A 16142-nucleotide genomic window follows, 5' to 3' on the forward strand; every position below is an offset into this window, starting at 1 on the left:
AGTTTGACTACATTTTGGGAAGTATTTTCATATTTCATCAGTTGAGGATCCAGTGAAGATTTTGAGGGCATGGAGGCAGCAAGTAATGGAGAATTCAGGAGATGACAGAGGGGGGATGTGCCCTGCCTTGGGCTTCAACATCATTTTTGTAAAACGGTTGTGCTTTTCATTGTCTACATTATTAGTACTCTATGCATGGTATTTTTATGAATATATGTATTTTAGTTTTTTTTTTTAATTGTTGATCCCAGTGTTTTGTTTTAAATTACCTTTAGCTGCATATCAGGTAGTTCTGAGTATCCTTGGTGTGAAGGTTCCTTTTCACTTTGAAATATTCTTGTATCACTACTTCATGGATAATCTGACACCTTCTGGCAACATGGATCAGAGAGAACTAAAGGATTTGCTTTGAACCCAAAATAGTTTGTTTGCTTCCTTCTTAGAGGATATGGCATTTGAGAAAGGCCTTGAGAATTGGGCAGGAAATGGGGGAAAGTACTTTGCAAGTAGTGGTATTAGAAGCTGAGGACCCAGAGTGGCGAAAACACAGCATGTGTAGGAACCGTAATGGGGGTGCAGGGTGTGTGTGAGGGGAACAGAAAGATAAACACCTAAGAAAGCTTGACTGGGGCAAATTGAAGTGAGTCTTGAATACCAGGCTAAGGAGTTTAAACTTTTAAGTAGGAGTGAGGACTAAGAGTATATTTTAGGAAAAGAAGCTAGAAGTTAGAGATCAGGAAGTGATTGTAAGGTTATTGCAATATTATTACAATTTGGAGTTAAGACTCTTTGACCTAAATATTGTTGCTTATATTTTTAAAATTTACAACTTGATCACATAAAAACTAGTATCTTATTTCCCCTACTGAGAATTAACGTTGAGATAAATTTACACAAGTATTGCTTAAATTCTTTACCAGAGAGTTTTCCTTTAAGGAAATGTTTATAAAAACACTGTGAGTGTTCCTCATTCTTTTCTGCATTTAGAGAGCAAGATTTTTAGGGAGTTTCCTTGAAGTGATTGAAGTGTACCAATTGTACATATTAGTAAGTAGAGCAAGCTGGTTTATTTGACCATTTAATCACTACAATACAGTGGTACATAGGTCAATTGGTCAATGACGTAGGTGAAATAAATGTGAGCTTTGTCAGAAAAAACAGGCAGATTTTCTTTAGGAATAATTTGTGTTTTATTTACAGTCAGTATGTTTACATGGTGAGTAACAGATTCTTTTCTCTGCATTGACCTTTGTGTTGCTCGTGTGGTATACTTGATTTCTGATTTTGGAGTTGCAGAGATGTACAGAACATTGGCCTACAGAAATGACAGACAGACAGTCACACTGTCTGTCAATTCATAGGTCATTTTCCTGTACACCATTTCTGAATAATAACTCTAATCCTCTTCCATTTTTGGTCCTTTAAGTGACGTAACAGTTGATTTTTTTTTAATGGATGTTAATTCTTAATTATTTGTCAATTTTTAAAGACTGCATGAAAGGATGTCTGTGTTTTTTTCATGAATGAAGTGAGAATCAGGTGACCATGATTTTTTGGTCTTCCTTGAATATGCCTCTACATTGCAGTGAGTTGGCAGCCATCAAAAGTAACAGCATCTCCACTGGAAATTGATGCACAGTCCACATGGAGTTGCTGTTACAATCAATGACGCCATTAAGGTCATCAGAAGGTTCCCTCCGCTTTGCAGGATGAAAGTATAAATTATCTCTTAGGTAGTTTCACAGAAGAAAATCTTGATTTATTCTTTTCTACAGAAGTTGAGAGACTGATATGAAACTTTGATGTTTAATTTTTATTTTGAATTAATGTTCTCATTTGTACTTTATATTCATATTTGTATTTTCTCAAGAAATAATTCCACTTTTGACTTTAGTATCATTGATCATTTATCTTAATCTGTGATATAACATCTTTATAATTTAGGTGGAAATCTATTACTAATTAGTAAAGACAATTACTCTTAGCATAATAAAGATAAAATATAGAAACTAGGAAGGAAAAGAAGTTATTAAATTTCCTTTCATTTTAGAACATTTAAGTGTTAATGCAATAGTTAAACATGCATTTAGGAAACTTAACCCCTGATTTACAGAAATTATGAGAAATTTCATTAGAAACATGCAAGGAATTTCAAATTTGAGTGTTAGATTTAGCTACCTCAAGTTTTTGCTCATGTTAATAGTAATGACTTATTTGTGAAAAAGTTTGATAGTATTCATCAAATAAAAATTTCTCCAAAATTGTTTTCTGTCAGCTTCAAAATATAGGATTAAATTAAAAACAGACACCACCCCAAATTTCTGGAATTAAATGTAGTAAATAAATATGAAACATTTAGCCTCTTACCTCATTCTTAATTCCTGTGACTTCCAGAAGAAAAAATTATTATAGTCCTTAGCATTTTTGCTTTTATAAAGACAAAATGCAGGGAACTGAAATGACAGCAACAGTTTCTTCATTACCTTGTAATCTTAGTGCTGTTTGATTTCTAGTAACACGCTAAATAAACTTCAGCCCAGTTGATATCGAAGTTCAGAATGATTGGTTGATGTTACAGGGGCTGGTTCTGCCTAGTTCATTTTCACAGATTTAAACCCAGGAAGGACACATAATATGTGTATTTAGATAAGGCCATTGCGTAAAGTACAAAGTTTTATGATGGACTTATTGCTTTATGAAGAGCAGCATTAAGATGGAAGCATAGAGATTATGTAGTGATAAGTGGTTTCACCCACTTTTATTAACAGTAATTTATACTGATCTTTGGGTTATAAGTTAACTGTGTGTTTGTGTTAAGTATAGCATTTTATTAACAAAGGGGGGATTTCTTATATTTCAAAAGACAAATTTTGACTACTTCTTATGTTCTGTTTTTCAGAAGAATATCTAATATCACTAGAAACTGTTTTGAAACTTTAAAGCACAATCTCAATTTTGTAATAAAAAGTTACACTTCTAAGTATTTATCCTAAGGAAGCAAAAGGACTAACATCTCTTGTATATAGATAGATAGATAGATAAATGTAGGGATGTCTAATACAATTGTTTATGAAGAAACATGAAAAAGAAGAAGTAAAGTCAATTTTGGAAGAATTAATGTGTAGCCATTAAAAATTAATAGGTAGTCATTAAAAATGGTAGCTTATTAGCTCTTTTTTTTTTAACGGTTTTGATGGATTGTTTAATGTAATAAAATAGCTACAGGAAAAAAAGTCTAGAACATCATATTCTCATCTTTGTAGAGCTATCCCAAATTCCTCATGAAATTATCCTCATTTAATTTCAGTTTTGAAATTAGAATTTTATCTTCCTTACATTCCTTAGGGAGCCGCTAAATAATTACTAAAATCTGAGCTTATCAGCAGGGGGAGTTAAAAATGAGAATCATCTGTCACAGACTTTAATCTAAGCACCCTAAGTAGCTTAGCTCTTAATGGTTGCCTGACTCCTTCTGTATGAAAATCGAATAAATGTAGCCCATCCCAGCCTTTGGCTGTTTCTGTTTTTGTTACAGTGCTGTAAGGAGCACTTTCTGAGCACTTAAACAGCATTTACTTGTATTTCTCACCCAAATTGTCTTTTCAGATTTTGTTTGAATATTAAATTTATCTTTATTTTGCAATCCACTGTAGTCATCTCAAGTGTGAAGGTTGTATGTGCTTGTTTATTTTTATTGCAAATTTTATTTTTAAAACTGCCACAACTTTTTTGGGACATTCAGACCACCAGAGTATATAGGTCAGGAGAAAGTTCTCACTTTGTTATACCAATTCCATGCACTTAAATTTTGATTTGTTTGGATTATGAGAATGTTTTTTAATCTTTGAAATCTACTTTGTCATTTGTTATAAATTTTGTTCAGTTTATATACTCTAATTCAGAGTTGTCTTTATTTTCCCTTAAAAACATATGTAATATAGTTTTCTAAGATCTCAAAATAGAGCTAAGTTGCAGAAGAAAATGCCTGTTAAGGTACATTTAGTACATCATATTTTTATATTTCATGATAAAAAGGAAGGAAGCAAGTCTTGCTCTAAATATTAGTAAGACTTGGTCTATTAATATGGCAGAGCTTCTCTCCCCTCTTTAAAATGCTTTGTATTTGTTTTCAATACACTGGAAAAAAAATTTTTTTTGTTCATCTGCATATGTTGGGAAGAACACAGAATAGTCATTTTCTTAGTAGTATGTATTTTATTTATGACAGCCTTTTTGAAATTAGATTTTTTAAAGCTACTACAGGATTATTTTCATTGGTGTAGATAACATTGTGTGGTTACGTCGTTTTTAGTAAGTATTATTAGGTAAACTAAAAGAAAAACAAAACTTTCCTTGTCACTGGAATGGACTTTTATGAGTTAAAAAGTATATTTGCAAATAAGGTTTACATAATACAATACTAAACTTCTTATATTGGACCATTATTTTGCATATGTAAGTGAACTACCTATATCTTTATAAGAAAATGTAGCAATTAAAACTTCAACTTTAGTTAGGCTAGAAGTGGTTGACTAAACTTGATGGGATTCTATAATAATAATTACCTTAATAACATGTCAGTTGCAAAATTGAAATCTTTCTTTGCTGTTGTGTATTTTTTGTTACAGACTCTCTAAGATACTTGAATATAGTTAAGTAATAATTAAAATATAATTCTGAAACTTCATTGAATTTATCTGTGATTTAGCAATATAAAAAGTAATTTCATTATAGTTGGATTAGGCATTCTGAAATGGATATGTAAATATCATCTACAGTTGTAAGGAGACTAAAATATTAGGACTTTTTTCTGCTTTAAGAATAAAAATTTTCTAGCCAAGATGTGGAAGTAACCTGTGTCCATTGCTAGAGGAATGGATAAAGAAGATGTGGCATATATAGAGAGTGGAATATTAATCAGCCATTAGGAAGAATGAAACAGTGCCATTTATAACAACATGGATGGACCTAGAAATTATCATACTGAGTGAAGTCAGTCAGACGAGAAGGAGAGATATCACATGGCATCCCTTATATGTGGAAACTGAAAAGGAATGATACAGATGAACTTACAGAACAGAAGCAGACCCACAGAAGCTGAGCTTACGGTTGCCAGCGGGAGGGGTCGTCCTGGAGTTTGAGATGGCCGTGTACACCCTGCTGCATTTAAGACGGGCAGCCGTCGTGGGCCTGCCGTGCAGCACGTGGGACTCTGCGCGAGGTGATGTGGCAGCCGGGCTGGGAGGGAAGTGTGGGGGAGAGTGGATACACGTGTGTATGTGGCTGAGTCCCTTCACTGTTCACCTGAAACTATCACAGCATTGTTAATGGGCTGCACCCCAGTACAAAATAAAAAGTTCAAAAGAAAACATAAAAATAAAAATGTTCAGATAGTGTTCTTTCTCCCAGCGTTTCCCAATACTCATAGAAGCTGAAGCTCAGAAGAGTAACATGATGTGTTCCTATCAGTATCTAGTAAGTGGCAGGTAGACTCTGGTCTTTGGACTTGGTGCTTGCTGTCAGCGCACTTTTCTCTGGAGGCTTCCTGCTGCCCTGATTTGTCTCTGGTTCACACCTTCATCCCGCATGGGTAGTGAGGGTCTTTTTGCCTTTGCTCAGCAAACCTGGGAGAAGGGGAGTATGAGTTCACAGATACAATGTTTGTCTTCATAAAAGAGTTAGAAAGGCTGAAAGTGAAAGTCATTCAGTCATGTCCGACTCTCTGAGACCCCATGGACTGCAGCCCACCAGGCTCCTCTATCCATGGAATTCTCCAGGCCAGAATACGGGAGTGGGTAAGCCGTTCCCTTCTCTAGGGGATCTTTTCAACCCAGGGATCGAACCCAGGTTTCCCTCATTGCAGGCAGATTCCTTACCCTTTGAGCCACTAGGGAAGCTCAGAAAGGCTGAAAGGAGAAGTAAAGCAGAATTGAGCCGTGATCTGGGAGACAGTTTCAAGGCCTGGCTTTTAATTGTGTTACTTCCTTATTAGGCCCAGGATTTAAGGAACCCCAAGGCACAGAACAGTTTATCGGTCACTTTAGCCATTTTTTAATGAATCCAGTTAGAGAGGCCTTATAAAGTCCTTTTGTTAATAAAGGTATACACAGAAGTGTATATATTTGTATATAAAACTTGTTGTATACACACAAAAACTATTTTGAGTAATAAAATCCTAACATCATGGCAACCCACTCCAGTATTCTTGCCTGGAGAATCCTTTGACAGTATCTCTTTTTTGTTCTAAGAGTAATAGCATTAGGTTTATTCAGATTTTCTATTATAGTATATTCAATTTTCTTAACTGATACAGTGTTCTGTGCAAACTATATAAAATAGTAATATGTAACTAAATATTGTCATATAACTAGGTAGTTATTGCACAAAGTTTTTATGGCTTCATGTCACAAAAAGTTTATCTTTACTGTTAAAAGTCCATATGAAATGTGTGACTATATTAGAAATATGGACTTGTGCCCACTTACACATTCTTATGATTTATAATTTCTTCAAAATAAATGTGGTAGCATCATACTTTTTCAGTCTCTTCTTTGAAGTATAACCGACTTAAGTATTTTGGTTTTCAATTTGTAGAGCATGTTTAATTTATAACACCCATTTGGTTTTTGCCTCCCACAGCAATTTTTCATAAACATTTCATTTTATCTGAATTAACAGACCTAGAGAGATTTAGTGACTCATAGCATGTGGTCATGATTAGTAACAAGTAGATCCAGGTCAAGAACATAGAAGTTTTTTCTATCCACTCCTCCTTCCATTTCTACCAACTCTTGTGGACCTGCATTCTTAGTTACTTGTGTTAGTGGAGTGTGGTAGAAAGGAGGATAATTCAAAAGTTGGCTTTAGTGTATGTACTTTAATCTTTAAATATTAATACAGATACGTGTCATACGTGTTTTCGTAGTTGGTTAACAAAATTAACTGTCTAAGCTTTCCTGACTTCAAAGAATCAGTTTAAATAATAGATAATGGGCTTACATAATGCCCATTAATATGTGCCAGACACTGTTGTAGGCATTTTACATATAAGCTCAGTTAATATCTATAATAGCTGTCTTAATGGTACTGTTATTATTTGCATACTAAGGTACAGAATATTGAGTGCTTTGCCCAGGGTCACATAGCTAGTAAGTGATAGGGTCAGGAATTAAATGAAAGTTCTCTGGCTCTGGGGTCCATGTTCTTTTCTTCAAATTTATTTTATTGAAGTATAGTTGATTTACAATGTTGTGTTAATTTCTACTATATACCAAAGTGATTCAGTTGTGTGTGTATATGTATACACACACACATTCTTTTTCATATTCTTTTCCATTATAGTTTTTCACAGGACATTGAATCTGGTTTCCTGTGCTATACAGTAGGACCTTGTTGTTTACCCTTTCTATCTATAATAGTTTACATCTTACTAATCCCAAACATCTATCCACACTCCCCTCTTTGGCAACCACAGGTCTATTCTCTGTGTCTGTGAGCCTCTTTCTGTTTCATGGATAACTTCATTTGTGTCATATTTTAGATTCCATGTATTAGTAGCATCATATAGTATTGTCTTTGTCTGACTTACTTCACTTAGTATGATAACGCCTAGGTTCATCCATGTTGAAGCAAAACGGCATTATTTTGTTCTTTTTTATGGCTGAGTAATATTGTGCGTGTGTGTGTATATGTGTACCACATTTTCTCTATGTATTCATCTATTGATGGATATTTAGGTTGCTTTCATGTCTTGGCTTCTGTAAATATTGCTCTATGAACATAAGGATACGTGTATCTTTTCAAATTGTAGTTTTCTCTGGATATATACCCAGGAGTGGGATTGTAGGATTATATGGCAGCTCTATTTTTAGTTTTTTGAGGACTCTTCACACTGTTTCCATAGTGGCTTCACCAGTTTACATTCCTACCAACAGTGTAGGTGGGTTCCATTTTCTCCACACATGCTCCGTTTTCTTGACCATTATATTCTGTGACTTGGTGGAAAGCAGCTAGGGGAAGTTGTAATGTCCATAAAACATGTGATAATAAATTAAAAGTATATTTTTCCTGTGAGAAAATTTAGTGTAAAATTTTCCCTGTGTTTAATTTTCAAATGATTTATAACTGTGTATCTTTATCTTCTGAAAGATATAATCAGTTTCAGTACTCATTTGATAGGCATTTATTGGCTTTCTTTTGTGTGTTAGGCATGCACTAAGTTTTACTGGATCATCTCATTTAGTTTGCAGTCATCCTGACAAAAGTAGCCAGGATCACTAAAATGCGGGTTCCACGATGGTGGGAATCTTATCCGCCTTGTTAACTGCTGTAACTCTAGTGCCTCAAACAGTGACCAAGATGTTCGAGTACTCAGTAAATGTTTTTGAATAAAAATTGTACTATTCGTCTTAACAGAAGGGACAGTCAAAACTTAGAGAGGTACTTGTGTGTGTCATGTATATAAAAAGGAGCAGTTGGGAGATAAGCCTGGATACCTGTTACCAAAACCCATGCTCTGGTACAGCATGGCCTCTTATGCAGAGTTTGGATTCAGTCCTGTAAGCAGTGAGGGGACACTGGAGGTTTCTGAGACAGGGTTGGTGTGATAAAAGCAGTTTTAGGGATGCAGAGATGTATCCTGTAAATTAAATTACATGTGTCAGGTAAAGGAATGAGAGTAGGGGAAAAGTAGGACCACTGCACCAGTCTGGGAGCAGGCAGAGAGGGTGGACTGGTATAGTGTCTGAACAAAGAACAGATAGTACCATTTCAAGGTGGAGCTGACAGAATGTGTTGGCTTAATTTGAGCAGAAACTGGAGGAGGTAGATAATTAGGAGGTTTTGAATATAGGTACTTGGATAGAAAATAGAAGCAGAGCAGTTAGTAACCAAAAAGGTATCAGGAGATATCCCTATTTAAAAAAACATTTTTTTCCTTTTTCTTTTAAGGGCTACTTATGATCAATGTGATTTCATTTATATTGAATTTAAGATGACAGTAGGAACTGAGTAATCAAATAATTGAAGATAATACCACTCAAGTTTGGAGGAAAGATAGGAAAAAATGTCCTGCATATTGGGAAAAATACCATGCAGATAGGAAAAAAAATATCACTGCTTTTTAATTTTTTAAATGTTCCATATTAACCACAGTAATTAATTGAATAGTTTTGCTTTGTCCCCCTGAAAATAGCCAAACCATCGAGCATATTATTAAACTAGTGGAAGAACATGGCAGTGATATCTGGTGGACTCTTCCCCTGGAGCAACTTCTTCCAAAAGAAGTCTTGTCTCAGGTACATTTCCATTTGTACTTAAACAGCCTTTGTGTGTATTGCATGATTTAATGACAACACGAGAGGTTCTTGGGAGTTAAAAAGTAGTGATATTATCACGTCAAGTTCATGAGTTTAGTCACCATAAACCAGGAGCCAGAGCAGTTTGAGAGTAGACATTTTGATTTCACGAGAGAAGCTGGGTGTTCAGTGGAGCAGTAGAGGCTGAGGGGGACTTGCTGTCTCCCTGAGGTCCAGGATTGATTGTAACCGCTCTGTTGGCTGAGTAGAGACACATGTAACTGTGGAAGAACAGTGCCTAACACTGGAGCATCAGGGACTTCATAGGACTTGAGTTCAAGTTACCTGATGGCATCGCACACCAAGAAATCCAAACTGGAAGATAATTGCAAAAAAAAATAATAATTAAAAAAAATAAAAATAAAAAAAATAAAAGCAACTGTTACAAAAAAAAAAGAAAATGAACACAATTTACATTTACATTAATACATGTATAAGTGGCCACAAGCACTTGTACATGTAGATGAAGTAGTGAAGTAGTTGTCCCTAATGGCAAAATACTTAGCAGAATAAATGTCAATGTAAAATGTGAATTTAATGGTTGTATTTCATTTTCTTAAGACTTTTTTTTGGATATTAATTGTATCATGATCTTTGTGTAATTAAAATGTTTTTACGTTATCTTATTAGGTTGGTGGTCCCGATGCTTTGGAGTACGTGCCAGGTCAGGATATTTTGGACATCTGGTTTGATAGTGGAACTTCATGGTCTAATGTTCTTCCAGGTAATCTAAAACAAGAGGTCTATTGCCTGTCAGGCAGTTTTGAGAATAAATAAATGCTATCAGAAGAAATCTATAATTAAGAACTTTTTTTTTTTTGCTTTATTTGAAAGTATATCTCCTCCTATAATATAATTTTAAACCTGAAAGAGCTGCTGAAAATCATTTAATCCAGTGTGTTCTAAACTTTTTTCTGAAATGAAATTTTATGTAGAACCATGATACATAAGATAAATAAAGGTGGGGATTTTTTTCTTCCTCCCAGTCAGCTCATTCTCCTTGACCTCCTTGGCAACCCCAAGATACTGAGTTCTGTAGAACCAAGTGTGGAAATCACTGAAAGAGCCTGACCCCCTCATTTTTCAGAAGAGGACATGAGATTGAATTAGAGTCAAATTAGATGGTGGTCACACCGCTTAGTGTCAGACTAGAACTCGGGCACCCTGCTTTTCCGTTCTCATTCTTTAATTCTCCGTTACCTTCTCACAACGTTCTCCCCTCTCTCCACAGACAACTGATTTCTACTTGCTCATGGTTAGGGTAAGCTTTTGGCTCCATGGATAAAGAGGAAGCAGAGGTTGGGCAGGAATTAGAAGGGAGTAGTATCAGGCACATGAAGGGTGTGTTTAGATGTGAGAAGATGCCTTCAGGGATACTAAGTGAAAGGTGAGAGGTAAAATGAAATAAAGCTTGTCCTCACTGAGAGGTTACAGACAGGTAACCGGGAGGTTACAGGGATGAGGTGGTTTCCTTTCTGGAGCAAAGGAGTGTGGGAAAAGGGCTTGCGTGCTCCGCTGACCATTATTGAAGGGATTGAGCGGGGTCGTGGTCGGGTTTTACTTGGGCTCTCCTTCTGGTAGTAGGCCTCATTATTGAGAGGACATTAGTGTGATTCTAGCAGGTAAATGTGTTCCATCGTTTGGGCCTTTCTTTCCGCCTAGGAAATTTGAGAAGTGAAATATGCATAAATTCATGTTCACTCTGTTTTACAGCTAAAATGTACATAAAAATTCATAATGATCAAATATAAGTTAATGTATAATATGATTTCTACGTAGTAATGTTCAGTTACTATTTCATATGTTTCTCATGTCATACTCAAGAGAAAATATTGCCAGTTTAGGCACTTGGTTTTCCTAAGTTATATTGAAAATGTTAAGCAGATAACACTCCGTAATGTTGGTAGGTAGGTTAAGTAGTGTTCCTACTGTGTTTGGGGTAACATTCTGCATTTCAAAATAGCATGTGTCATATGTGAAATAGTGCTTTTGAAGTGTTTTTCAAAGTTCATCAGCTGCTCAGCCTTGGTGGGATAATACTGATTATAAAAACTCCCTTCTAGAGTTACTCTGAGAATTAAATGACAACAATAAAGTTATTAGATACTCAGCAAATAACTGTTGAATTAATAAAAATAGTAGTTCATTTTCATAAAAGATTTAACTGGAAATACTGATCATTGAGAGTTATTATGAATTAGTCCCTAATTTAGATAATATTTTAGCTGTCTGTTGTTTGGAAGATCACACTGCCAAGTTTATTTTATCTTGATTAATAAATTGACAGTGAAGGTAACAGCTGACATGAATGTAGTGTGGCCATTGGGTGTAGCATGACACAAGAAATAGGTAACATGATTACTTTCAATATTTTGATAAGTATTCATTTCCACTTTATAACTTTAATTGACTTAAATTTCTGTTTTTTTGTTTGTTTGTTTGTTTTGTTTTTCATGTTTATATTTGAGGTACTGACCAAAGAGCAGATTTGTACTTGGAAGGAAAGGACCAGCTTGGGGGCTGGTTTCAGTCTTCTTTATTAACAAGTGTGGCAGCAAGGAATAAGTCACCTTTTAAGTAAGTATTACACCTGAGCTAAACAAGTGAGCACACCTTGAGTATTTCTGCTGAGTACTTGCCAGTGTGAAATAATATGTGCTGAGTAATATGTATATGATAAAACATTGCCCTTAATTAGCTTACAGTCTTCAGTCTCATGAGAGAAATAAATTTGAAGTAAAAAAAAAAACACAAAGGAGACAGTAATACAGAAAAGTCCTTTCACTCTGATGCAGATCATAACTCCCAGGAGAAGTAAAACTGGCATTGACTGGAGTAGTAGAGAAACCCATGAAGAGCTTGACCTTTAAATATGGTAGACTCGACACAGCTGGATGTAGAGAGGATATTCTAGTTTGATTAAGGACAGTCTTGATTAGATACCCTTAATGTTTGTGATTTCTGCAAGTGGCTAATGAACTGAAACATTTCTTCAGTGAATTTTGTTAAATTACGGGGTTCTTATTTAGTTACAGATAATAGCTTTTCCTTATTCAAATATGTGGATAAAGGTTCTATCCAGAAGGATTCTTAAATGGCTTAAAATTTTTGCTGACAATGAAAACTCTTCTTAGAGTAACTGGCATGTTTATGTTTCTAGTATAACATGCTTTTAAAAGTCGATGGAACAGTAGATATATTTCTTTCAGATTGCCTTTTTGAACAAAGATAATTTTGTGGTGATAATTTTTTTTAAGACATACTTTTTCTTGGTTAGTTTTAATGATCAAAATCAGTACATTATAGATGATCAGGAATCAACTGTGTAGTGAATATAAGCATAAAAATTTTTTCTGTGTATAGAGAGCTTAGTGTTTAATAATCAGGATAAGGGAGGCTGTCGGCCGCTTCAGAATGAAGCTGAACATCTCTTTTCCGGCCACTGGCTGCCAGAAGCTCATTGAAGTGGACGATGAACGAAAACTTCGTACCTTCTACGAGAAGCATATGGCCACAGAAGTTGCTGCTGACACTCTGGGTGAAGAATGGAAGGGTTATGTGGTCCGAATCAGTGGCGGGAACGATAAGCAGGGTTTCCCCGTGAAGCAGGGTGCTTGACCCATGGCCAAGTTCGCCTGGTACTGAGTAAGGGGCATTCCTGTTACAGACCAAGGGGGACTGGAGAGGGAAAGCGCAAATCTGTCCGGGGTTGCACTGCGGATGCCAATCTGAGTGTTCTCAACTTGGTCATCGTGAAAAAAGGGGAGAAGGCTATTCCTGGACTCACTGATACTACAGTGCCTCGTCGCCTGGGTCCCGAAAGAGCTAGCAGAATCCGCAAACTTTTCAGTCTCTCTAAAGGAGATGATGTCCACCAGTATGTTGTGCGAAAGCCCCTAAACAAGGATGGTAAGGAACCTAGGACTAAAGCACCCAAGATTCAGCGTCTCGTGACTCCACGAGTTCTGCAACACAAATGCCGGCATAATGCTCTGAGAAAACAGCGTTCTAAGAAAAACAAAGAAGAGGCTGCAGAATATGCTAAACTTTTGGCCAAGAGAATGAAGGAGGCCAAAGAAAAACGGCAGGAACAGATTGCCAAGAGACAGAGGCTGTTACTTTTAGCTCAGAAGCTCTCTGAGAGCTTCTACTTCTGAGTCCAGTCAAAAATGAGACGTTCTAAGAGTAACAAGTAAATAAGATCAGACATAAAAAAATAATAATAATCAGGATGAATAAGCAGCTTAGAATTAGACTTTGAAGAAAAATTTTCATGCATAATCTGTCAGGAAAAATTTTTAATTTTTGTATCAAACTAGGATACTCTTTTTAAGCTGTAAGTCATCTTCAAAATGTCCATCATAATTGTGTTTATTATTATATTGTATATAATTGTGTATATTATTATAGTAGTTATTTGTCTTCTTAGAACAGTGGTTGTTCATGGATTTACCCTTGGAGAAAAGGGAGAAAAGATGTCCAAGTCTCTTGGGAATGTCATTGATCCTGATGTTGTCATCAATGGAGGACAAGTAAGTGGTTCCCTAAAAACTCATTTTATTTTTGTTTTAAGGCTCTTAATTTGGCAGCAAGACCCTTAATATAGTTACTTCAATGTAAAGAAAAAAAAACACCTCACAAAACTGATTTTTATACTAGTAGCAAATGCCTTGCCATATTTTAAATCCAGACTCTTAAATTTTGTGACTTTTTTGAAAATGTGAAGGATTGGGATTGTTGTGGCTTTTTTGACTTATTTCAGGTCTGAATCTCCAGTTAGGTTCATGCTGTCCCTTTTTAAATTGTCTGAACTTTAAAACTTTATAAAGTATGGTTTTACAGTTAACTAGAAACAGTGTAAGAAAAAAAAATGAGACAGCTACTTTCTTTCTTGGAAATTATACACTTTAAAGCAAGTCATTAAAGAATATCAAATCTGGGGCTGCTGGTAATTTGGTTTATTTTGGAGTTGCTTTCAGAAAAGATACTGCTTATCTGTTCTTTAACCCTTTTGGCTTTTAACTGCCCTCTTAGAGTCCAGTAGTCACGTCTCTTGGTCAGAGTAGCTTGGGCATTTGAGAGGGAAAGCACCCCCTCCACCCCCGTTCACTCCCCCATGACAGGGGCATCCAGGGCAGCACTCTGACTGCCCACCTGCCGTGGTAGCTCTTCACAGATAGCTTAGGGAAGACATTGAACCAGGCTGCAGGCCATACTCCCCCTTTTTCCAGTTTCGTTGTTTTTTTAGATGCAGCCTGATCTCTGAAATTGTTAGCTTATTTCATTACAGTACAGGTACATTTTATGCTCATGTCGTATTCAAGCATTTCAGAATAGGAGTCTTACCTAAAACATCTGTTCACCAAATTGTCATCGAAAGCTATTTATTTATTGGTATTTTTTTTTTTCCCCTCAATGAAAAGGATCACAGCAAAGAGCCCCCCTATGGTGCTGACGTGCTTCGCTGGTGGGTTGCCGAGTCCAACGTCTTCACTGAAGTCACAATTAGTCCATCTCTGCTGAATGCTGCCAGAGATGACATTAGCAAGGTCAGGATCACTCCTCTTTCTGTTCCTTACTATTCCTGAATGAAAAGTTTACTGAGTCCTTGTTAAAATAATGAGGCCCGTTTTGTTGGCACTTGCACAACTGAATGAAAATGAGTTCTCCACATGTTGTGAGCTTTAAAAAATATCATATGTTAATTTGTTTAGAAATATAAGTAGTCATGTTAAAATTTTTATATACTATCTTCTTTATATTTTATATTTTACTGTGATATGATAAAACAACTTCAGTAGTAATTGAAGGACTCATATTTCTTGACTGTATATTTCTTTTTTTTTCAATGCTTATAGCTCAGGAATACACTCCGCTTTCTTTTGGGAAATGTGGCTGGTTTCAACCCAGAAACAGATTCCATCCCTGTCAACAGCATGTATGTCATAGACCAGTACATGCTACACTTACTGCAGGATTTGGCAAACAAGGTGAGTGAGCATTAATACGCTTTTGGAGGTAGCACAGTTGTGTGTTGAAATCTGGGTTGCATATTGAGTGGAACCGACTTTGTTAGAAGCAGTAACTAAAGCACTGAGGAAAGTTATACTTGATCAATTCCACATGTTCCTAGGTTGACTAGGTGTGAAGTCTTAGAATCCTTCTGGTTTCTCAAAAGAGATGAGAGTAGTGCCTAGTGGCAAAAGTAGGCCAGGCTTCTCCTCAGGCCTCGTTTTCTTCTGAAAATCAGCTCCATGTATAAGAAGGAATAAAGTTGAGATGTACTTTTATTTGTCTGCAGATGTATAGAAATACGCATCTCAGAAGTATAGCAGTAACTGAAATGACAATTCTTATGTATCTTGTAAAATACTCTCTCATATATAAACACAAATAATTTGTATTTTCTCAAAAACATTGGAATTGCTTCTACTTAAGTCAGAGTCGTACATATTTTGCCCAGTTTTACTTTTCTGGCATAAATGAGGGAACATTGGTAACTTTTAAGTTTTGCTGTTTTAGAATAGTGCCATTTCATCACTTAAAACTTGACCTTTTCATTTGATGCCTGTTCTTTTGTAGAGTCCAGGGAAAATTATTCTGTTTTTTCTGAGGATAGTAGCCTTTCATATCCAGAAATGACGTTTTGAAGATCCTTAAATGCTCTCACATTTTTCCTGTTTTGTGTTTGTCTGTCTTTGAAACGTATTTTGAAAAGGAACATATTCTGCTCATGATGACTTGCCTTTTTATTTGCTTATCCCAGCTTCCAAATTTATTTTGGTT

The 16142-nt window shown here is 35.7% G+C and overlaps 1 protein-coding gene and 1 pseudogene across 1 annotated transcript in view; both read left to right on the top strand.

Moving 5' to 3' along the window:
- The window catches only part of IARS2 (isoleucyl-tRNA synthetase 2, mitochondrial), a 42850-nt gene that overhangs the window by 20346 nt on the left and 6362 nt on the right, over positions 1–16142 (top strand). The window contains exons 13-18 of the mRNA XM_043924073.1: positions 9194–9296; positions 9987–10080; positions 11825–11933; positions 13786–13888; positions 14780–14905; positions 15215–15346. Coding sequence (XP_043780008.1) covers positions 9194–9296; positions 9987–10080; positions 11825–11933; positions 13786–13888; positions 14780–14905; positions 15215–15346 — 667 coding nt within the window. The remainder of the gene's footprint in view (positions 1–9193; positions 9297–9986; positions 10081–11824; positions 11934–13785; positions 13889–14779; positions 14906–15214; positions 15347–16142) is intronic.
- LOC122708001 lies at positions 11960–13529 on the top strand (annotated as a pseudogene).

This window comes from Cervus elaphus, chromosome 14 (genome assembly GCF_910594005.1).
Source record: "Cervus elaphus chromosome 14, mCerEla1.1, whole genome shotgun sequence".
NCBI lineage: Eukaryota > Metazoa > Chordata > Mammalia > Artiodactyla > Cervidae > Cervus > Cervus elaphus.